We start from the raw sequence: 23,640 nt of genomic DNA, 5'->3' as shown, positions 1-23,640 counted from the left end.
AGGTCCCCGAGGAGGAGAAACAAGCGAAGGAAGAAAACTCTGAACTGAGGGTCAGGGCACATGGGGCCCAACAGGGATAGGCGTGTCCCAGTGTGGTGACTGCACAGCATTGTGAGTGTCCGGAGTATCATTCATGGTGAGTTTTATGTTATGCGTGATTGTACTAGATTAAAAAATAAAAGAAGGAATTGCTTGTGTTAAACTCAGCACCCCTCCTCCCTGTATGTTGCAGGGTGAATTGTGTCTCCCAAAAAGATATGTCGGAATCCTAACTACGTTACCCGTGAATGTGCCTCCCCGGGGAATCGGGTCTTTGCCGAAGGAATCCAGGTAAGACCAGGTGGGCCCTCATCCCAGAGGACTGCTGTCCTTCTACCAAGGTGTGAATAGAGAGAGGCTGTCTGGTGGCTGTGGGGATGGGGAGGGAGGCGCTGACATGCCTGGGGCCACCAGAAGCTGGACCGGGTAGGCACCATCCCCGAGAGGCGGCAGAGGGGTGGTGGCCCTGCCAGTCCTTTCATTTCAAACTTCCAGCCTCCAGCCCCGGGAGAATGTATTCCTGCCGTTTGAAGCTACCAGGTTTGGGGGAGTGTTACGCTCACCCCGAGAAACCGAGCTCTCTCACTCTCGGTGCCAGCCCTCCCGCTAAGGTGCCATAATAGCTCTCGCCCTGGCCCCCCTCCACTGGGGGAAGCGGCAGAAGCAGGGTGCCCCCCTGAGGACCTTCCCCCCACCCTCCAGCCCTGCCACACACCTTCCCCGGGCTTTTCAAAGAAGTACACGGCCACAGATTAGTCATTCCATTGCCTCAGTTTTAAATATTTATTTAAAATCCAGAAGGGAAAAGGAGAGACGGGACCCACGGGGGTTTTAACACTGACATGTGGACAGAGACATAAAGGGGGACAGCAGGAAAACCCAAGGACGAGACGGGGGGCCAGGTCGAGAATGGCAGCGTGGGGAACGGAGCTGAGCGAGGCCCGGCGGCTGCGGAATGCCCTTCCACGGGAGGCCTCCGGGCGGGGCCGGGGTCCAGGGATGCAGGTGGGACGGGACCAGTGGGGAGGGTGGGCCAGAGTGAGGTATTAAATAATGCAAATCAAATCCAATTCCCCAAGAGACACAACTTGAGAGAAAGACAAATAGACTTTCACATAAAATTTCCCCTTCTATAAAAATAATTCCTGTTAAAATAACCTCAGGATCCGCCCCGGGCGCTGGCTGGTTCGCTGATGTAGGCGATTCAGGTGGCACTGAATATCCCTATCATGCCGCACCCCAAGGTTCCCGTAGGTATTCCTTCTCCTCGGCCCACGTGTACACGGGGAGCTACTGACGCTGTGTTCCTATGGGATTTAATGACTAAAAAAGCAAGAGTGATGGCTGCGTCTTGAGGGGACAGGCTCCTGGGAGGGAGGATCTTAGTGGGTGGTATGTGGCTTCGGGAGATGGTTCCATGTTTCTCTTCCACCTCCAAGGCCAGCCTACCCACCGTTGCTCCTGTAACCGTTTCTTCAAGGTCAAGGCTTCTCCCAGGATCCTCCCGTCTACATCGCATCCTCCGAGTGCATCCTTGGCCCAACTCCCCTCTGGGACCATGAAGGGTTAGGTCAGAATCCTTCATGCTCAGGCCTCCCCTGCTTTAGAGGACAAACGTTTCAAAGTCTGTAAGTTAAAAGGCAAATCTCACTACTTCTGTTTCTGGCAGGGTGTGTGTGTGTGTGTGTGTGTGTGTGTGTGTGTGTGTGTGTGTGTTTTGCTTTTGCTTTTTTTTTTCTTCTCCTTTCTTCTTCCCCCCTCCTTAGCAGATTACGGATGAGCACATGAGTGATGCTAGGAGAATTTAAAAGTTCCCCAAACTTTGTCCTTTGGAGGAGAGAGAAAAACGTGGAGGAGAGCCCACATCAAAACGTTTCTTCAGAGTCTGTGGCAAAAATGGTAGCACCTTCAGAATCTTAAATAGGGTTTGTTTTTTCTTTTTTCGTAAAAAAAAAAAAAATCACATACACTAAGAGACGATTGCGAGCACCAGCGATTCCACAGTGGGAGGTAGCAGACGTGGGCGCCCCCAGCCCCGAGGGGAGGGTCTCCTCTCCCTCGGCTTCCTTTGCTTCCCACCCCCGGCTGCTCTCTCTCACCCTCTCACCTCTTTCCCAGGTGAAAAGAATAGTAACGCACCTCCTGTGTGTTTGTTTAAATAAAATATATATAGTTCTTTCTTTCCTTTTCTCCTTTTTTCATGTCTCCTCTCTAATATTGCACATCGAAGCTCCCTGGCGGGGACCAGCTGCCCCCTTCCCTCAAGCTGGCTGGAACGTGGGGCTCTTGCTTGGGCAGGAAGCTGGGGAGGGAGGGGTGGCCGCGGAGCTGGGAGACAGGCCCAGTTGGCTCAGGCTGGCTCTTTGGTTGGTCTTTGGAGCTGTGCTGGGGTCACCCCACTCCCTGTTACCCCCCAGCCCCTTCTACTGGGCAGACAACATCTGGGGCCCGCCCTAGGACCCTCGGGCAGGGGACCTGCCTCTCCTGGGCCCACCTGCCCCTAAGTACCCTCCCTTTGCCTCCTCCTACTCCTCTTCCCTCGCCTCCAGGCCTAGAGGAGCCAGGAGGTCAGAGGTCAGAGGAAGCACGCAGGTCCAACTTCCAGGCGGTACTGCTTCCCTGATGAGGCAGGAGGGAGGTTGTCCACACTGACAATGGGCAACTGCTGGGGGTCCTGGGTCCGGAAGGTGAAGAGCGTCTGCTGCCAGCGGCCATCCTGGACCTGAGGGCAGAAGGAAAAGAGGACACACAGTCCACCACGGGCCTCTTCGTCCATCTCACGTGATTCCCCGGCATCTCTCCTCGCGGTTTCTGATGGCTACACGGTACTTCCCCAGAGCACCCGCCCGGACTGGTCCATTTAGATTGCTCCAGCTATGTTTATGCTTATGAGCAATGCTGTAATGAGTGTCACTGTACTCAACGTTTGTGCACATTTGTAATTATTTCCACAGAACAAATGCTAGAAGCAGATTTGCTGGATCAGAAGATAGGTATGTTTCTAAGGCTTTGGATTTATATATCCTCCTATATAATAAAAGGCTAATATGCAAACAGACCGAACGGAGGAACGACCAGTTGCTATGATGCGCACTGACCATCAGGGGGCAGACGCTCAACGTAGGAGCTGCCCCCTGGTGGTCAATGTGCCCCCTGAGCCGGGCTCACGGCTGGCGAGCACGTCAGTTGGACATCCCCCGAGGGCTCCTGGCCTGCACCCTGTCACAGTCTGGGAGTCCCGTGATAGATCACCCCAAAGAGGTAGGCCCTGCCCACCCAGCCGGGGCTCCTTGATGGATCGTGCCCTTCAGAGGGAGGCCCCGTCACTTGCCGCAGCCCAACGGTTGGTGGCCTGGGCCTCCCCCTTTGGTGGGATCGTAGAGCCCCCCTCCCCCCCACCATTGATTGCTCTGCCGGCCGGTGGCCTGGGCCTCTCTCTGCCCAGTGATCATGGGGCGATGGCCAGGCCCCGACCAATTGCATCGCACCTGCCTTGGCTGGCCTGGCGCCAGCGGGTGTCATAGCATGGTCGTCTGGACGGTCGTTCTGCTGTTCGGCCATTTGGTCGATTTGCATATTGTGCTTTTATTATTATAGATGTTAGTGAGGATGTGGGGAAACCAACACGCTCGTTACCAGTTTTGATTAATCTTGTGACACTGGTTTGTTTGACTTTATATCTCTCTCTTCCCTAACAACCTACTCTGTTTTAGGCATTTGAAAATAACCAAAAATGTTAAGAGAAAAAATCAGCCCGGTCAGGACGGGGGCAGATGGTAGAAGTACATCCTCCTATAAGCAGCCTTGCAAGTAAGTACCATATCTACCAGCCCGTAAAGTTTTTACCAGCCCAGATCTTCCCTCAGAAGGTTCCCAGAGAGGAAGGTGAGTAACAGCAATTTTATAAAGCTGTCGCAATAAAATTATTACAAATGTAAAAATTATATGTATCATACTAATATAGTACAGTATAAAATTGTTTCCCACTGGTCTGTGCGTGAGGGGCCTGTGGGGGCTCCGAGTTACCTTGCAGCCATCCATGGACACTTCAGGCCTGAACTGACCCCCAGCTTCGAAGATCTGCCCGTTCCAGGCCCGGAAGCGAACTGCCCGCTTGGCTGGGGCCTGCCCGGGGCCCTCCTGCCACACGGTCATGTTCAGGCAGTGGATGGTGATATGCTGTGTCACCTCAGAGCTTAGCAGGTGCAGAAAATTCATCTGGACCCGGCTGACGGCAAACTCGACCTGTGGAGGAGACACAGCCGTGGGGCGGGGGCGGGTCTGGCTGGGATGCCCACAGCTCTCAGAAGGTAAGCTCTCAGGGGTAAACTTTCCTGGTAACATTTCCCAACCATGCTCCCAGACGTGTGCCCACTTAAGAGACAGGGAAATTGAGGTCTGTTTGAGCTGGTCCAGAGCCAGGGAGCAGCAAGGAAGGGAAAGAAAGAGCCAAAGCCAGAGTCGGAGCTGTGAAGGGCCCGATGCAATCTTACCCACTCCCCTCTCCATTGTAGGGGACGGGGGTCTTTGGAGCTGAGCTGGGACCCAGAGGCCCAGAGAGGAAGAGGATCTTGCCCAAGATTGAGAGGCTCTCAGAGTAAAGAGGAAATGAGCAGTGCCCTTCCTACCCTACGTCTCCATATCCCTGAGGGGTGGGATGGGGTAGAAACGCCAGACCTGACCACAGACAATAGGACAGGATTTACGGCCTCAGTGGTTCTAGTGCGAGCACTGACAGCTGGGTCTGTGTGTCTGTAACGTGAGCACCTGACGTAAGTTTTGACCCCACGCACTTCAAAGGCGCCGTCTCTGATCAGCACCCCACAGAGGTTCATTGTCCCCCATGGGGTGGAGACTCAGAGGGGCAGTCCCGCTGCCAACCCAGGGGCCAACTCGGGCCTCACTCCTCTGCCACGTCAGAGTCAGAGGGGAAAGGGCCTGCTGGACCGTGAGCTCCGGCTGTGGGGCTAGTGGCGAGGCTGCTGTGTTTCGTGTTGAATCCCAGCACCTGGCACCTGGCAGGGACTCAACTGGTTGACCAGCTGGCTCCTGAAGACTCTCCAACTCTGGGTGGGGGAGTGGTCACACTGCCACTGCCCTCCTTGGCTTATTGTTGAGTTGCCCTGAGCCACCTAAAATTCTCAGCCCAGAGATGGGCACCTGGTAAGCGGGCAGTGAACATTCATTTAATATTTGCACACACAGTCCTGGCGGCTGTCCCCGGGGAGCGGCACCCTGACTTGTTTTGTGCTGATAGCTCATGGTTCTCCAGGCCAGGCCAGCTTGGCCAACGACGCTGCTTTAGGTATTAGGCAAAAAGTCCTACTTGAAGAGAGAACCATTGGCATCAGACACATCCAAGGGGTTTTGGATTTAAAACAATTCATCCTCAACTTATAGGTGAAGAAACTGATGTTCAGAAATGGGAGATGACTTCCCCAAGGCCAGGCAGCCAGACCAAAACCTGGCTGGGCTGTGGCCCGGGCAGCCAGTCGGGGGCCGGGAGCAGACGGGTACCTTGGAGGCGGTGATGGGCTTGAGACACGTCTGTCCACCATGCGTGAAGTTGCAGGAGACTTCAATGGTGTCGGACGAGCAGCCAAGGTTTGGATCCACCCAGTAGGTGCCTGCAGGAAGCAATGGGGTGGTGGTGTATGTGTGTGGGAAGGAGCCCAGGGCTTGGTTCTGAGGTGGGCCCCCCCCCCCACCCTGTGACCTCTGTGCTCCACTTGGATATGAAGTCAGGGACGGGGGAGCAGAAAAGGGATTCGTGAGCCACAGATCTCTGAGCAGAGCCCCTGGAGGGGCACCCAGCTGAGCACAAGACCTGTGGCTGAGAAATGTCCACTTTCCCTCGGGGACACTAAGGTAGAGAGGCTGAGCCACTTGCCCAAGAGATTTAGGGATGATGTAGTGGAATGGTTTCTCCATGGAGGCGAGTGATCCTCCTAGGTTGGCTGGGGGACCCCTAGATGTCCCCCAAGTATAGAGAACTTAGAACTGTGGCGGCTCAGACCTCGGGCTGAGCCAGGACCTCAAGGGGCTGATGGCTCTCCACCCCCTCTGCACCTGCCCCCATCCCCTCTGCACCTGCCCCCATCCCCTCTGCACTTCTTCCACCCCCTCTGCACCTGCCCCCACCCCTCTGCACTTCTACCACCCCCTCTGCACCTGCCCTACTCCCTCTGCACCTGCCCCCACCCCTTCTGCTGGCACCGGGTTCCCCCACTGAGCGTCTGAGGGAGCCACAGGTGTCGCAGCAAAAGAGTGGGACACCCGGCCCCTGGCTGCCTTCTCGGGCAGCGAATGGAAGGGTGCTCAGGGTGGGGTGGTGGCTGCCCAGCTCACAGGGCCTACATTCGAATCAGGTCTGTCTGCCTCCAAAGCCATGGTCCTTCCAGGGGCCACATTAGCTCACAGACAGAAGGGAATCGGATGAGGTGCGCAGCCCCCTCCCGTCCCGGACTGTCCCTGCTTGACATCTGTAGGCTCCGGAAGGATGGGACCCTCCTCGGGGGACCCACTTCACCCCCTTCTGAAGCACAAGGCCTGGCACCGGGGCTCAGCGACTGCTGGTTGAGTAAGTGACTGGCCCTGTGCCATCTCTCTGAGGACAGAAACTCGCCCTGCTCCCCCTGGGTCCCTCTGCCCCATCCCACCCCGCCCCACCCCGGGCAGGAAGTGCTCTCCTCAGACCACAGGCCCCCGTACCATCTGCCATCTTCTGCTCGCAGTCCATGAGGTCCCGGCAGACCCGGGCGGGGTTCTCTTTGGTGCCCAGGGGGGTCTTAATGCTCTGGATGAGGTGGCTGAGGTAGTGTAAGGTTTTAAAGATCTCCCCTCCCTGGTCCAGCACCAGCCGGTCCGGATGGCTGGAAACCTGCCGTGAGGAGAGAGCCATCAGCCCCTTGAGGTCCTGGCTCAGCTCGAGGTCAGAGCCTCCACAGCCCCAGGGGCATGGTTGGAGCAGGCGTTGGGTCTACTCTACTTAGATAAAGAAATTGGGGTCCAGGGGTGGACTGGGGGGGGGTGCTGCCATGGGGGCTTAGAGGCTCTAGAGGAGCGGTGGGCAGGTGTCCATGAGCAAGGCAGCCAGGTGTGCAGAACGCTGGGGAATGGCCCCAAATCCTTCCAGAAGGGGTTGGTGGAGGTCTTTCCCCTGACCCTCGTACCCCCCATGGAAGGAAAATAATGGGCTCATCCATGCTGCCCTTTGCCCTGGATTGTGAGGCCCCCAGAGAATAGACTGGGCATCGACTTTCCCAGCATGCAGCTCAGGACAAATGGGAATGCAGGTAGGAGGTCTGAGCTGGCGGGCGTGGGGGTGAGTTCCCCACTGGGAAGGAGGCAAGGCAGCAGAGGGCACTCCTGACGGGGTCTCACTAGAGGGCACCAAGCGCCTTCTCAGCCTGGAGTCCCAGAGTTGAGATGACCCCAGGCCGGGGGCTTAGCTGAGCCCTGTGGGATGGCCACGAGCTTCCTGCTCCAGGCAGACTGTGGCCTGAGCCGTGGGAAGCTGCTGTGGGCGCTGGGCCAGCAAGAACGCTGACACCCTGCGAGGGCTTGGGAGGAAAAAGGGCTCCGGGCCTGGCTGTGTGACCGTGGCTGTGTCGCCAGCTACTCCCAGCCTCAGCCACGCCCTCCCCACCTGTGGTGGTGAGATGCCCGCCGGGGCTGTGAAGGGCTCGGTGCAGGCCACGTGGGTGGGGCAAGGACCACACATTATTTCTGTTTCCCCCGGGAAAGAATCCCACGTGGCAGGGCTCCTGCCGGTACCTCTGCTCTCAGTGCTCCATGAGTGTCCATCCACGTCTGGAAAGCTGCCCCAAGGTCATCTTGTTGCTGTGCAGGGAGAAGACGGGGTGTGCATCCTGGACCCCCAGGGTCTGAGCGCCCGCTCTCCACCCCACCCTCCCAGCAAGGTCCTGGCTAAGGCACAGGCCCTCTGTGGAACTCTGTCCTTCCTCCCCATGCAAACAGAGTCTGGCCCTTCCATGCCCTTCCCTGAGGCACTTTGATAGCTCCTCGCCCTCAGGATTCAGTCCAAACTCCTCAGCATGATTACAAGACCCGGCCTGAGTGCTGTGGCCTCTGGCCCTCCTCTCTCCCACATCTATTCTGTGCACAACACACTACCATACTTCTAAGTCCTAAATGCCATGCTTTATCTAGCCACAGGACCTTTGCACATGCTGCTCCCATCCCTAGAATACTCTTCCTCCCTCCAATGCTCCATCTGGCTCCCTCCTATTCCATTGGTTCTCAGCCAGGGGCGATGATGCCCCCTAGTGGACATTTGACAATCCTGGAGACAGTTTTGGCTGCCACAACTGAAGGGTGGAGGGTGTTACTGGCATCTAGTGAGTAGAAGCCAGGGATGCTGCTAAACATCATACAATGCCCAGGACAGCCACTCCAGCAAAGAGTCATCTAGTCCCAAGGTCAGCAGTCCTGCCCTCCCCTCACCCTACAGATGGCAGCTGCAGTGGGAACGCTTTCCTAATGCTTCCGCCCCTTCCTCTATGTCCCCACAGCCCCTGGTTTCTCCGTTGGCTCGCACTGTAATTGTCTAACATACACTTGGACGTCCGACGCTCACCCCGGGCTTGCCAGAAGCACAGCTGCCATCTTGCCATGAAGACAGCGAGGGGCAGAATCTGAAGCCCAGGATTGGGGTCCGGAGCAGGGACTCTGGAGCTAGTACTTCTCAAGTTCAAATCCCAGCCTTGCTACTTATCAACTGCACAATCTAGAGCAAGTTGCTTAACCTCTCTGCCTCAGTTATCTCATCTTGGAAATGGGCATGATAATAACACTAATAATGAAGTGTTGAGAGGAATAAATGAGTTAATATATGAAAAGCACTTCTAACTAATGGTGCCTGGCATATAACAAGCATTCAATTGATTAAAAGTATTAAAAAATTCAAAATCCTCTCATTTTTTTGAGGGAAGTGGTTTTCCTGGATCTCTGTACTCTGGCTTCCTATTGATGAGATGGGTTAGCGGAAGGTCCAGGGAGAGGCCAAGGAGAAGCTGAGGTGAGAAAGATCAGAGACTCCTAGTGGCTCGGGGCCCCAGGGTTCTGCTCCATTCAGTCTTTCCCCTGGGCCCCTTCCTGGTCCTGTCAGGGCCTGAATCTAACAGTCACTCGGTGCAGCGGTAAAAGAAGGAGGACTCATGAGAGTGGTTGGGGCGGGGTCAAGCTTTCAGACAGACCGAGTCCCCACCAGAGAGGCACACAGGGCCCCCAACCTGCTCTCTCTTGGGACTCAGTATCTGATATAGGAGAATCCTCAGCAATCAGCCGATCTGTACCAAGTGTACCACCAGGACCCAGGAGCCGGTGGCTGGAGTGCCTTCTTGGGGTCACAGTCAGTGCCACATCCCTGCTAAAGTCTGGGTTTCCTGCCTCTGTGGCTTCAGGGCTCAGGGTCCAATATGGAGTGACCAAAGGACACAGGCATTCCCAGGCCCAGCTTAGGGTTCCAGCCCCTGTGGCCAGAACCGGGGTCAGCTGCCAACCCACCCTTCCCCAGGCTTTACCCAGGAAGACAAAAGAGAATGCGCTCTGACTTACAAAGTGGATAGGTCTCCCTGGAGGACCCTGGAAAAGAAGAGGCCGGGTCAGCATTTGACAGGGACTCGGGGCTAGATTCTGGGGACTGTCAGATTACAGGGGCTGTCGGCATGAGAGGATCCACCGGGCTGGCCTACACTCCCCCGGAGGCCTAGCCCTGTGGTCGGCAAACTGCGGCTCGCGAGCCACATGCGGCTCTTTGGCCCCTTGAGTGTGGCTCTTCCTAAGCCTTAGGAGTACCCTAATTAAGTTAATAACAATGTAGCTACCTATATAGTTTAAGTTTAAAAAATTTGGCTCTCAAAAGAAATTTCAATCGTTGTACTGTTGATATTTGGCTCTGTTGACTAATGAGTTTGCCGACCACTGGCCTGGCCCCACTGGGCTGGTCTACACTCCCCTGGAGGCCGGCCCCACCGGCTGGTCTAACTCCCCTGGAGGCCTGGCCCCACAGGCTGGTCTACACTCCCCCGGAGGCCAGGCCCCACCGGCTGGTCTACACTCCCCCGGAGGCCTGGCCCCACTGACTAGTCTACACTCCCCCGGAGGCCGGCCCCACTGACTAGTCTACACTCCCCCGGAGGCCGGCCCCACTGACTAGTCTACACTCCCCCGGAGGCCGGCCCCACTGACTAGTCTACACTCCCCCGGAGGCCGGCCCCACTGACTAGTCTACACTCCCCCGGAGGCCGGCCCCACTGACTAGTCTACACTCCCCCGGAGGCCGGCCCCACTGACTAGTCTACACTCCCCCGGAGGCCGGCCCCACTGACTAGTCTACACTCCCCCGGAGGCCGGCCCCACTGACTAGTCTACACTCCCCCGGAGGCCGGCCCCACTGACTAGTCTACACTCCCCCGGAGGCCGGCCCCACTGACTAGTCTACACTCCCCCGGAGGCCGGCCCCACTGACTAGTCTACACTCCCCCGGAGGCCGGCCCCACTGACTAGTCTACACTCCCCCGGAGGCCGGCCCCACTGACTAGTCTACACTCCCCCGGAGGCCGGCCCCACTGACTAGTCTACACTCCCCCGGAGGCCGGCCCCACTGACTAGTCTACACTCCCCCGGAGGCCGGCCCCACTGACTAGTCTACACTCCCCCGGAGGCCGGCCCCACTGACTAGTCTACACTCCCCCGGAGGCCGGCCCCACTGACTAGTCTACACTCCCCCGGAGGCCGGCCCCACTGACTAGTCTACACTCCCCCGGAGGCCGGCCCCACTGACTAGTCTACACTCCCCCGGAGGCCGGCCCCACTGACTAGTCTACACTCCCCCGGAGGCCGGCCCCACTGACTAGTCTACACTCCCCCGGAGGCCGGCCCCACTGACTAGTCTACACTCCCCCGGAGGCCGGCCCCACTGACTAGTCTACACTCCCCCGGAGGCCGGCCCCACTGACTAGTCTACACTCCCCCGGAGGCCGGCCCCACTGACTAGTCTACACTCCCCCGGAGGCCGGCCCCACTGACTAGTCTACACTCCCCCGGAGGCCGGCCCCACTGACTAGTCTACACTCCCCCGGAGGCCGGCCCCACTGACTAGTCTACACTCCCCCGGAGGCCGGCCCCACTGACTAGTCTACACTCCCCCGGAGGCCGGCCCCACTGACTAGTCTACACTCCCCCGGAGGCCGGCCCCACTGACTAGTCTACACTCCCCCGGAGGCCGGCCCCACTGACTAGTCTACACTCCCCCGGAGGCCGGCCCCACTGACTAGTCTACACTCCCCCGGAGGCCGGCCCCACTGACTAGTCTACACTCCCCCGGAGGCCGGCCCCACTGACTAGTCTACACTCCCCCGGAGGCCGGCCCCACTGACTAGTCTACACTCCCCCGGAGGCCGGCCCCACTGACTAGTCTACACTCCCCCGGAGGCCGGCCCCACTGACTAGTCTACACTCCCCCGGAGGCCGGCCCCACTGACTAGTCTACACTCCCCCGGAGGCCGGCCCCACTGACTAGTCTACACTCCCCCGGAGGCCGGCCCCACTGACTAGTCTACACTCCCCCGGAGGCCGGCCCCACTGACTAGTCTACACTCCCCCGGAGGCCGGCCCCACTGACTAGTCTACACTCCCCCGGAGGCCGGCCCCACTGACTAGTCTACACTCCCCCGGAGGCCGGCCCCACTGACTAGTCTACACTCCCCCGGAGGCCGGCCCCACTGACTAGTCTACACTCCCCCGGAGGCCGGCCCCACTGACTAGTCTACACTCCCCTGGAGGCCGGCCCCACCGGCTGGTCTACACTCCCCCGGAGGCCGGCCCCACAGGGCTGGTCTATTCTCCCCTAGAGTCTGTGCAGTACAAGAAGCTCATGAGTCTTACGAAGTCAGAACCAAGACAAGCGCCTGCCACCAAATCCTTGGGTCTCCTTCAAAGGAACCCCACCCCCGGCCCCAGAGTCCAATGGGCACCGAGCACGCAGTTACCTACCGGTGGGCCTGGTCGCCCTCTGGGGCCGGGAGGACCCTGGAGGAAGAGGAGAACAGTGAGGCCCTGGTCAAATGCCTTCCATCTTTCCCCACCCGGGGCTCCTGGAGCCGACCTAAGACCCAGGGACAATGGTGACCCTGGCACCGATAGGTACAGATGGGATGACTGGGGCCCAGGAACCCAGAGTGCCTGCCCAGTCCCACTCCCCCACCCAGCGGCCCGCACACCCCAGCCCACTCACCCTCGGACCTTGCAATCCCTGGATGGAGAGAGAAGCGGAAGAGAGAGTTAGGAGACCTGGCTGAGCCGTGCTCACATCCCTGGAAATCTCCCCACTCCCATCCCTGTAGCCCGGCCCCCAGCCCATCCACTCACCATGTTCCCTTGGCTGCCTTTGTCGCCCTTCGGACCCTGCAATAAACAATGGCCCCATGAGAGAGGGCTCAGAGGGAAGCCCCATTTCCCAGATGGGGAAACTGAGGCCCAAGCTAGCCCCAGGTAACAGAGACAATCTGGAAGCAGGAAGGCAAGGGGAACCAGCAGTCTTTGGCCAACCTCCTGCACATACCGGGCGTCCTGAAGGTCCCAAGATCCCAAGGGGCCCGATGATGCCTTCTTTTCCCTAAAGAGAGAGAAAGGCTTGTGTGTCCTTATCCCAGGGACCGGGGAATAGTCACACGACAGGAGGGTAAAGGGCACTGTGCGTGTCCCAAGGGAACAGAATGGAGACTTCCTTGGACAAAGGCCAGGCCATGCACCTCCTGAGCCATGTTCCTTGGGGTGGGCTACAAGAGTGGGGTGAGGGGAGCAGGTGAAAGCGGGGAGGGTGGCAGCCCAGCTGGCAGGAACGGCATAGGTAAAGGTGCGGAAGTGGAAAGGAAGACTGTGGGCAGAGGGGCTTAAGACTGAAAGAGCCCAGCTGATGGCTGGCCAGCCTTAGACCTGGGGCCACTATCCCTGCTGGGACAGAGAGGGAGGGGACTCACCATCAAGCCAGGAGGCCCCCGAGGCCCCTGGATGCCTTTGAAGCCGATGTCTCCAGGGGGGCCCTGCGGGAGAAAGAAGAAGTCTGTCTGTGTCCAGTGTCCATTCAGGGGCCCCAACAGCTTCCCCAACCCCTGGGGTCTGGCCAACCTTTGGCTCTCTGTCAAAGTAACAAAGTTCACAATTATGAAGCAGGTACCGGTGTGCAGGCTCAGGGCTGTGTGGTGTACGTCTCTGGTCTTACTTAATTATTACAACAACCCTCTACTGTTATTATGCCCATTTTTCAGATGAGGAAACTGAGGCTTGGAGAGACCCAGTGACTGGCCTGAGGTACACAGCTGGTAAATGGTGGAACTGGGCTCAGAACCCAGGTTGGCTGGGATGTGAGTCCCTGGGACAAGATATGCATGCGTGGTTCTGGCCGTGTAAGTGCTCGAGAAAAGCTTGTTGACAGAATGAATGAGTAGGTAGATGGACGGGACCCCAACAGGAACAGTGTGGAGTGGGATCTGTACCTTGGGTCCGAAGAGGCCAGCCATTCCTGGGAAGCCCATCTGGCCAGAGTCACCCTGTGGGGAGAACAGGATGAGATGGTGTGAGTGGGGCCAGGACCAGGGTGCCTAGCCAGTCACCCGGGACCCCTGGGCCTGCCTTTTCCCAGGGACATTAGCCACGCTATCGTGAGATGACCCGATGCATATGAACAGTTCACAAACTAGGAACCAGGTCAATCTAGGTTCCCGGGGGGAAAGAGCCTGTGCCCTCTGTCAGATGAGAAAGCGGAGGCCAGCTCAGGGATTCCACGGGGAACTCTCCAGAACACTCAGCATCTCCTGTCCCAGGCCTTCCAGGAAGAGAACGAAAGGACCCACACGCCATTCCCAACCCATACAAGGAATGATCCCCTAAAAGGACCCCAGTAGCTGGGGGCCTGCTCTGTGCCAGGCACTGTGCATGCACCGTCATACATGCATGTCCCACACCAGCCTGGCTCAGAGAGGGCAAGAACTTGGTTCAAAGTCACACAGCCATTATGTTGGGGAATGCACCGGCTCCAGGTCAGGTGGGAACGATTCCAGAGGCCTGGAGTATATGGTAGGTGTCTGCTTAGTTTTTAAAGAGATTGCCCAACTGTTTCCCAAAGCCGTTTTCCCCATTTACATTCCTATGAGAGTTCCAGTTGCTCCACATCCTTGCCACCACTTGCCATGGTCAGTCTTTTAAAATGTTCACCATTCTATCAGGTGTGTAGTAGCATCTCATTGTGGTTTTAACGAGCATTTGCCTGATTAATAATATTGATCTTTTTTCCCATAGGTACTTTTTTGCCATATGCGTATCTCTTTTGATATGCGTATTCAAATATTTTGCCCAGCTTTTTAATTGACCTGCTTCTTTCCGTTTTATTGAGTTTTGAGAGTTCTTTATATATTCGAGATATAAGTCCTTTATCAGACATATGATTTGTGCTCCTCTTAGTACGTGGCCTGTTTGTTCTCTACATAGTGCCCGTTGAGGGGCAAAAGTTTTAATGAAGTCAAATTGATAAAATTTCCTTTTATGGATCGTGCACTGTTCTTTTTATATATTCTTAGATTCACTTCTCTACAATTGTATTGAGATGCCCGGGTTGGGTGGCCAAGGTTGCAGGTTTGATCACTGGTCAGGCCACATATAAGAATCAACCAATGAATGCATAAATAAGTGGAACCATAAATCAATGTCACTCTCACGCTCTCCCTAAAAATACTTAATAAACGTTTTTTAATTGTATTGAGAATTTTTGTATCTATTTACGAGGTACATTGGTCTGTAGCTTGCTTTCTCTGTAATTTCTTGTCTGACATCAGGGTAACGTTAGCCTCCCAGAATGCACTGGGAAGTATTCCTCTTTTGAGAAGAGTTTATGCAGACTTGGTATCATCTCTTCCATAAATGTTTACTAGAACTCACCAGTGAAGTCACCTGAGCCCAGGGTTTTCTTTGAGGGAAGCTTTTAAATGACAGATTCAATTTCTTTCCTCGATGTTAGGCTCTTTATCTGGTTGTGATCCATCTCTCCTCATTCTGAAGGGACCACTCAGATCTCATCTCTCAGCCTCCTCCCACCCCCTCCGCTCAGGGGAGGAGAGTGGCAGCTGGGACCCAGAGAGCCTGCTGCTCTGCCCTGTCACAGAGCAGGCAGGTCTGTGTGTGCGCGTCAGTATTTGTGTGTGCAGGTGAGCGAGCGAACATGTGTATTTGCTGGGGTTCACTCACCGGCTGGCCTTTGGATCCAGGCTCCCCCTGGTTCCCAGGAAGACCTGTTCCGCCCTCTGTCCCCCGCTTTCCGGGGGGACCCAGCTGCCCAGGTAGTCCGCTTTCACCCTTTAGGAAACAGATCAAAATGAGCAGTCACAGGGGGAAACGGTTCCAGGTGGTTCCGGGGGAGGGGAAGGGGGAACCTAGGAGACAGCACAGTGACTCCACAGGGTCAGCTGAGACCTCAGAATGGTGGGGCTCACCTGTGGCCGGGCAGGCGGGGCCTCAGAACTCCAGCCTCCTTAAGGGGGAAGTCCGCCTCTTGACTCTGGCACTCCCCTCACTCTCCACACGGCCTCTCCTCTTTATTGTTTCTTCCCAACAGACCATGCAGGTCCCACCCGCACACCTGCACTCACCCTGCTCCTCCTGCCTGAAAACCACCTCCCTCCTCTCCTTTAAACCCTCCCTGGGCCTAGGCCCCCACTCCCCCTGCCTGCTGTCCTCTCTCCCCAACTAAACCTTGAGCTCAGGAAGGGCGAGAGCCATGCCTGACTCACTCATCTCAACCTTCCTTCCTATCTAGCCCTGGGCTCATACTGACTCACGGCTCCTCCCCCCCAAAACCCCCCAATCCCTTAAGGAAGCTTTTTAAAAAGATGCCTTAGAGGAGGGTCCCAGTGGCAAACAACATCGATTGTTCTACAAAGGCCCACAAGAGGGCGCCCATGGACAGCTCAACAACCAGTTAAAGCAGTGGTTCTCAACCTTCCTAATGCCGCGACCCTTTAATACAGTTCCTCATGTTGTGGTGACCCCCAACCATAAAATTATTTTCGTTGCTACTTCATAACTGTAATTTTGCTACTGTTATGAATCATCATGTAAATATCTGATATGCAGGATGTATTTTCATTGTTACAAATTGAACATAATTAAAGCATAGTGATTAATCACAAAAACAATATGTAATTATATATGTGTTTTCCGATGGTCTTAGGCGACCCCTGTGAAAGGGTCGTTCAACCCTCAAAGGGGTTGCAACCCACAGGTTGAGAACCGCTGAGTTAAAGGACCAGGGCCAGGGAGAGGGCAGTGTTTATAGCTGCCTGAACACACTATCCTTTAGGTTAGGTGGAAGCTTGGACAGGAGCCTCTGGGAAAGGTCGGCAATGTGCACTCCATTCTCACCCAGGCCCTGGGACATGGGTGCCCATGACGGCATTATAGTCAAAATCGTTATAGTTAGAACCACGGCAGAAAGGGTGAAGGGGGATAAGTGTGTTAGTAAGTGCCTGACCTTGAATCCTGGGGGTCCCTGTGCTCCGGGCAAGCCGGCCACACCTGGGTTTCCTCTCTTCCCAGCAGGACCCATGGGGCCAGGAGTCCCATCAGCTCCTTGCTCCCCCTGGAAAGAAAGAGGGCAAGGAAGATCCCTCATGTTTCAGGAGAGGCAGCCGAGGAGGCGGGGTGGCTCAAAGCCTGGGGGGACTCGAGGGGGAGCTGGAGGCAGGGAGGTCAAACTCCAGCATGGAGGTCACACCCCCTCTGTGTGAACATGGCTGGACCAGAGGGCTAGAGGAACTGAGGACTTCAGCGTAGGGAAGGGGAGGGATCTTAAAGGCCAGAAGCTCATCCACTGGGCAGGGGATGCCTTCTGGGTGCTGGCCTGGAGGAGAGATGTCAGGAGGGCCACACTCCCAGGTCTCAAGGGATGAAGCCATTGCTCACACGGGGAACTTCTGGGTATGTGGGTTCTGCCCTGCTCCTCCTGCTCCATGGCCATGGCCTATGGCAGCATTTCCCCCGCACCCACCCATACACACACCTCTTCTCAAATGGAGATGCCCAAGTCCTGCTCACCTGCTGTCCCGGTCGACCATCCCTGCCTGGAAGCCCATCTGGCCCAGCGACACCTTCAGGGCCCTGTCTCCCCACCACGCCCCGGGGCCCCGGCAGCCCCTGCAGGCCCTGGGGGTACACAAGAAGCGTTTGAGGGTTTCTGGGGAAGGAAGGGTAGTGGGTGGGAGAGGCGAGGCTGTGGGTCACTCACCTGGATCCCCCTCCGTCCTGGTGGCCCGGCCTTGCCTTGCTTTCCCTTTGGTCCCTGAAAAACCAAGGGGCACCTGATGGAGGTTGCCTGGAGGTGCAGAACCCCAGGAGCTCTGGAAGCAGGGCCCCGAGAGGATCATGGACCAGCCCCTCCACCTCTCGGACCTCAGCATCTGAATCTGCAAATGGGCCCGGGTGCCTGGCCTGGAGGCCCAGGGGCAGAGCTGGCCTTGGACCCTGCTCTGGGCCTGTCTCTCGCTGGTCCCCGCTGCAGGGGCTCTGGGCCTTGGCAGCTTCCTGGTGGGAGCCTGAGCCCCCCAGGCCGGTTCCCTCCCTTTGCTATGGCCCTTCTGGCCCTGCCTCCTGCTTGCTGTGTGCTTGGGCCAGACTCTCCCGTTCCCAGGGCCCCGGTCTCCCCCGTGGACACCCAGCCCTCTTACCTCTTCCCCTTTCGATCCTTTGGGTCCCGGTCGTCCCCGGGGTCCCGGATGCCCCTGCAAACCAAGGTGAGATGACGCAAGGCAGCCCCAGGATTCTCTCCCGGGGAGGGTGGCCAGTCTCCGCCTGGAGGGGGAGGGGTGGGGAGGGGTTTGGGGGTGCAGGCTCTGGGGGTGCCCCCAGGATCAGGGCAGGAGAAACCAGAATGGGCTGCCCCAGGCCCTCCTGCAGGGAGGGTCCCTTTAAGCTTTAAAGGGCCCATTCTTTAATTTCCCCCATAGCGCTCCACCCCCCTCAGGGCAGGAGGGGGGACAGGGCAGGAAGCACCACTCACGGGAAGGCCCTGCTGGCCCGCATTTCCACAGAGGCCGGGGACACCCTCCTGTCCCTGGAAGTCAAGGAGAGACGGGTGAGGGGGCCCATTCTGGAGGAGGGGGCGACTTTCACCCCGGAGGAGCCCAGGGAGCCCTTGCTCTTCCTAGCCTGTGTCACGGTCCCTCTGAGCCTCAGCTCCCCCCTGCAGGACGGAGGGGAGGTAAAGAGCCTGCTAAGGGCCCCGTGCTCACTGATTCATTCCGCGGCTGGGCTCCTGCTTCTGCCCCTGCTCCTGCTGGGGGTCCCGGCACAGATGGGGAGCCGAGGCCCTCACAGGGAGGGGTCTTTCTCCCCCACGGCCCCCGCTCGCTCCCTCAGAAAGGTCTCGGGCCAGACCCTGCCCTGACGCCCCGAGCCCTCTTTCAGGGGCCTGTGCTTCGAGCCTGGGCACTCCTGGTGGGAGGAAGGGCTTGTGTCCAGGTGAAGGTTGTTCTGATCCCCGGTAGCACGTGCCAGGGGCGGGGCCTGGGGCCGAGGAACACCCCCTGTAACACTCCCACTGCAGCCAGCAGGGGGCGCTCCGATACTTACAGGGTACCCGGGGTCCCCTGGCTCCCCGCGGTCTCCTCGATCACCCACAGGGCCCTGAATGACAAGGACAACAGCAAAAATGGGCCACCAGGTGCAGGGGATGCCTGACCTGGGCCTCATTGGCCACGCCCTCTACGGAGCTCCAAGCAGCCTCACCCCTGCTCAGCCTCCCCCTCCCCATACAGCAGGAGTCCGGGGTCCACCTTGGCCTTGGTCCTGGGGATGAAAGTTGGAGGGGGGTGGGGCGCTTACCGGATCTCCAGGTGGCCCGGGGGGCCCCTCGGCCTTGCCGTCCTCGCCCTGCTCCCCCTGTGGACACAGAAGCAGCTTTAGGACAAACCACCTGCTTTGGTGAGTCTGGGCGATTCCAGACACTCCACCCACACTGGGGCCGAGAGGGTCTCCCTCAGAGATGGAGACCAGCCTATTAGGGTTACAGGTGGGAGACAGAGAGGGAAGGGGCAGGCGTGGGGTCAGATTGTGGCACACAAATGAGTGCTTGTTAGCATCCCCCCTGAGCACCCCCAAGCCAGCGCCTCCGGCTGAGAGCTCCCTGTGGTCAGGTAGCTCCGAGCTAGTGGTCACACCCTGCTTTGCACAGGACTTGGAGCTCCCCTTCCCAGCTGAGAAGTGGGTGTGGGGTGAAGGGGCAATAGAAATACCCATGGGGGTGGGATTTCGTGAAATGATGCAGAAACCCTTGCGTGATGCTCAGCAGGGAGTGACAATAATTCCAACAGCTGGCGTGTGTGGGCACTGCCACAGGCCGGACACGGGCACTCACTGCGTCCTCCCAGCAATCCTATGAAGCAGGCACTACTAGTGTTATTATCCCATTCTACAGATGAGCACACGAAGGCACGGAGAGGTGATGTGAGCTGCTCAGAGCGACTCAGCCCTCAATAGTAGTGTCCCTTTCTGTAACCTTCGTTGGGAGGAAGGGGGCCAATAACCAGCTTTAGGATGAACCTCCTACCCTCGGTGGGGGTCCCAGAGAAGGCCCTGGGCTGCCCCAGGTGGCACTCAGCAGGGGACCAGCTTAGGGATTTTGTCCATAAGACAGTGTCCTGTCTGCAAATGGGATTGCAAGCCTAGCAGCGTTGCTCTGAGGGCCCAGGGAGGAAGGGCTCATGTAGCTGTCAGCACGCTACCGCACACAGTAGGGCTCAGTCGATGGCTGTAAGATTGCTGTTGCTGATTATAATAAGAGCAGGATGATGAGTGGCATAGATGTAAGTGGAGTTTAGAGCGGAGGTCCTTGGGCCATGGCAGACCACACTGGGTCCTGGTCCACCTGTCAGACAGGTGGCTGGACGCCACATGCCAGCGACATGGAAGGTGTACACAGAACAGCAAGTGGCAGAACCTCAGGCCTCAGAATGTTCCAGCCGCAGACAACACTGGGGTCACCTCCTGTGGGGCACATTCTGGGCAGGGGACTCAAGTCAGGGCACCTCTGAGCCCCCTCACTGTCAGCAGGGACTTGAAGGGGAGGCCCGAGAGGCAGGAGAGAGGGGAGCTGGGCCTGGGGCTGGAGCCCATTCCAGGCACGAATCAGTCCCCGAGGCTGGCGGCGGTTGCACCTTGGCCCGGGGCCTCTGTGGCTCCTGTGGGCAGAGATGGAAGGCAGGAGGCATCTGGCCGCAGGCCTGGAACCAGTTGTACCCAGGAGGGTGGCCCGGGGCGTGGGGATTCCCTCTCCACCCTGTCCACGCTCTATGGCTCTGTCCTGGGGCTCGTCCCGCTATGGGGGGAGGCAGCTGGACAGGGGACTTGGGGAAGGGGCTGCGTTCACCTAGTGAGTTCTGTGTGCCAGGCATTTTATGAGCTATGCCTCATACATTGTTTCATAGAACCCACCCCTATGCTGCTGCTACTGTTGCCCCACTTTACAGATGGTGAAACTGAGGCCCAGGGCAGGAAGGGTCTTAGCCAAAGGCACACAGAAATCAAGGGGCGGTCTGGGCGAAAAGCCAGCTATAGCGATCTCTCCCTCTACCCCCCCTTGAGGCTGTGGTCTGGGGAAGCATTTTTAGCAGCAGAGAGCTGGGGAGCCCCTGCCACCCTTCTCCCTCTTCCCAGGGTCTCATCCCATCACCCCAACCCCTCTGCCACTGCCTTCGTAGATACAGATCCCACAGGGAACTTCCCAGTGAACAGCATCTTGGCTCATCGAAGCATCTGCCTCTGGCTAGAGAAGCTGGGTCTGGCCTGAGATAGGGTCTGAATCCTGGTCCCGCCACCTTCCCACTGACCGGGAGCTGGTCCCTGGGCGTCACGGAGACTGGGTTTCTCCACCTGTCACGTGGGACTCTGATACCTCCGGGTGGAGGTCAGGACGAGGATTAGGGAGAAATCTTGTGGAAAGAGCTGTACTTGGCTCTTATGCTTCAGAGGGCAGGCCTCCCCAGGACCCTGCTCTCTCTTCCCTCCCAGCCTGTGGTTGGCTATTCATTGATGTTACTATTTTTATTTTTGAGCTCATTAGGGCATCATTCCGCAGCTCCCACACTAGATCAATCATTATAAACCCATGCAGGCCTGTTGCACTGCGGCCAATGCATGACCAAACTAATCATACCACGCGAGTCAGAAAATGCGTCTGGCTGACATATAGGTGATGTCTGGCTTAGCCTCCCCAAGGTACCCGCCCACTTAACAGATGAGGCAATCAAGGCTCAGGGAATCCAGGGGCCCCACCCAAGGTCCCAGCGGACTTATAGCAGATTTGGGATTTGGGTTCCACTCCCAGCAGCCGTAGGGACTACTTCTGGGGCTGTCGATGGCCCAGAGCAGAGAGGTACCCCCCCTTTTGGGGGTCTGTGTTAATTCCTCCAGCACCAGAGTGTGAGGGCCCAGGAGGGACTCTGGGAACCGAGAGGCACTTCCTGCGGTTTCCCGAGTGATGTCAGAGCCTGTGGCTCACTCTGATGGCAGATCTGTTCTTCTCCAAGCAGGAGAATGGGCCAGCTGGCCAGCAAGCCGGGCCAGGGTGATTCACCCACAGCGGGATGTAGTTAGTGGGGAGCTGACTTGACAAAATGAAGGAGGGCCGAGGAGGCAGCGGGGCAAGGAGACAGCACGGCCGCCTGCAGGCGGACCTTCCAGCTGAGCCATCGGGAGCAGAAGAAGGAAAGGAAGAAGGAACCTAGAGCCGCTACCATAGGACTCAAGGATGGTCTCAGGGCCAGCGTGGCGCTGCCTTGGGTTCTGACCAAGGCCCCATGCCCTGGACCTCTGGCGGTCCCACCTGCACAGTGGGGCAGGGCACAACGACCAGCAAGGTTCCTTCTAGCAACTCCTCTCCTCTCCTTTTTTTTTCTAATCCTCACCTGAGGATATTTTTCCATTGATTGTTTTTAGATTGAATGGAAGGGAGGGAGAGACACACAGAGAGAAACATCAATGTGAGAGAAACTCATCGACAGGTTGCCTCCTGCCCGTGCCCGACCAGGGCTGGGAATTGAGCCTGCAACTGAGGTATGTGCACTTGACGGGAATCGAACTCAGGACCCTTCAGTCCAGGGGCCGACACTCTATCCACTGAGCCAAACCGGCTAGGGCACAACTCCTCTCCTTTACGGCATCTGGCGCCAAGGGAGTGGGGGTGGACGTGCCTCCCCTCCGCCTGTGTGCCCCTCTGTGGTCAGTAAATGGTGGTGCTCCTGCGCTCCTTCCCGAGCCCCCTCCTGGCTCCCGCTGGGCGACCTCATTCCCCAGCAAGGCTCCCGCTCCCCTGTGCATGGGGATGAGGGAATTCATAGTCTTAGTCATTGCGTGACTGCTCTCTACTTGCTGGACCGAAAGCCCAGGAGGGCAGGGACTGGGTCTGTTTTGTTCTGGCGCCGGGCACAGAGACCGTACCCCGTACATGTGTGGGGCGTAGGTCTGAGGGCTCCTGCCTCCTGGCTGCCGTGATGTGAGCAGGGGTGAGCCTGCTGTGAACATCTGTGCTGTCCCAGCCACACTGCCCGGGACTTGCTCCCGCCGGCCCGGTATCAGGGGGCAGCTGCTTCCCACAACCCAACACCCACCTTTTCGCCCTTTGGTCCCGGAGGCCCGAGGGGTCCCGCGATGCCTTTGTGTCCCTGCAGGAAACAAGAAGGCGAGGCATGAGGTGAGAGCATGGGGGTGGGAGGACGCGGGAGGGACTGGATGAAGGACAAGGACTCAGAGATGGAGACACTGGGCTGTGCAGCCGGGCCCTGGCTCTGCCCCAACTTGCTGTGTGACAGCTGAGCAAGCCCGGGCCTCTCTGGGCCCTGGCCCCTAGACTGGCCGTGTGGGTCCCCGATATGCCTCTAAGGGTGGGTCCGCTTGGATGGTTGAGGACTCCGACCTCTGTGCCCTGGAGCAGGCATGGACGAGACCGTGGGAGAGCGGTGTGTCCTCTGGGGCAGGGGCAGAATGTTGGCCCAGTCCGTGGTCAGACCGCACATGTGGATTCCTCCGTGGGCCCCCAGCACCCTCTCTTCCAGTTTCCATCTCCTTTCCTCTCTCTCCTGCTCTCCTCCCCGCTCCTCCCCTCCCTGGGGACCTCTTACACACACAGGATCCACCGCTAACTGAACAAACCAGGCCTTGCACACACCTTCACCTCCTCGAGCCTCTGATTCCCTCCCTGAGCAAGCCCTATGCCGCAGGGCCTGGTGTCCCAGATGTGTATGTGGGTTTGGCTGAGCCGCCTCCAGGGATGCCAACTTGGATGCAAAACCGGCCAAGGCTCTTTCCTCCCACAGAGCGCAGAGGCGAGGTACACGGGGCACCCACCATCAGAGGAAGGACTCAGAGAGCGCGCAGTGGGAGGATCTCTGTCCACAGCCCCTCGCCCCCCGCCTGGCCGCCGATGGTCCCCCCCCTGGTGTGTGGGCCCAGGTGCTCCCTGGGGCAGGGGCGACTAGGACTCTCCAAGGGCCCAAGGGCTGGCCCCCAGGTGGGAGGTGGTGGAGGTGGAGTTGC

The 23,640-nt window shown here is 58.0% G+C and overlaps 1 protein-coding gene across 1 annotated transcript in view; it reads right to left on the bottom strand.

Moving 5' to 3' along the window:
• Positions 1-798: 798 nt before the first annotated feature.
• The window catches only part of COL27A1 (collagen, type XXVII, alpha 1), a 161,352-nt gene continuing 138,510 nt past the window's right edge, over positions 799-23,640 (bottom strand). Inside the window, exons 42-62 of the mRNA XM_014528887.1 lie at positions 22,716-22,769; positions 18,934-18,990; positions 18,682-18,735; positions 18,110-18,163; positions 17,778-17,831; positions 17,339-17,392; positions 17,149-17,256; positions 16,586-16,693; positions 15,304-15,411; positions 13,560-13,613; positions 13,044-13,106; positions 12,626-12,679; positions 12,433-12,468; positions 12,299-12,316; positions 12,058-12,093; positions 9,619-9,645; positions 7,816-7,881; positions 6,751-6,919; positions 5,557-5,666; positions 4,066-4,284; positions 799-2,761 (exon numbers count right to left, since the gene is read on the bottom strand). Coding sequence (XP_014384373.1) covers positions 2,615-2,761; positions 4,066-4,284; positions 5,557-5,666; positions 6,751-6,919; positions 7,816-7,881; positions 9,619-9,645; positions 12,058-12,093; positions 12,299-12,316; positions 12,433-12,468; positions 12,626-12,679; positions 13,044-13,106; positions 13,560-13,613; positions 15,304-15,411; positions 16,586-16,693; positions 17,149-17,256; positions 17,339-17,392; positions 17,778-17,831; positions 18,110-18,163; positions 18,682-18,735; positions 18,934-18,990; positions 22,716-22,769 — 1,650 coding nt within the window. The 3' untranslated portion in view covers positions 799-2,614. The remainder of the gene's footprint in view (positions 2,762-4,065; positions 4,285-5,556; positions 5,667-6,750; positions 6,920-7,815; positions 7,882-9,618; positions 9,646-12,057; positions 12,094-12,298; positions 12,317-12,432; positions 12,469-12,625; positions 12,680-13,043; positions 13,107-13,559; positions 13,614-15,303; positions 15,412-16,585; positions 16,694-17,148; positions 17,257-17,338; positions 17,393-17,777; positions 17,832-18,109; positions 18,164-18,681; positions 18,736-18,933; positions 18,991-22,715; positions 22,770-23,640) is intronic.

Source organism: Myotis brandtii, unplaced genomic scaffold, assembly GCF_000412655.1.
Source record: "Myotis brandtii unplaced genomic scaffold, ASM41265v1 scaffold658, whole genome shotgun sequence".
Taxonomy (NCBI): domain Eukaryota; kingdom Metazoa; phylum Chordata; class Mammalia; order Chiroptera; family Vespertilionidae; genus Myotis; species Myotis brandtii.
The sequence above is the reverse complement of the archived record's forward strand: the minus strand, read 5'-3'. Positions and strand labels throughout refer to the sequence as shown.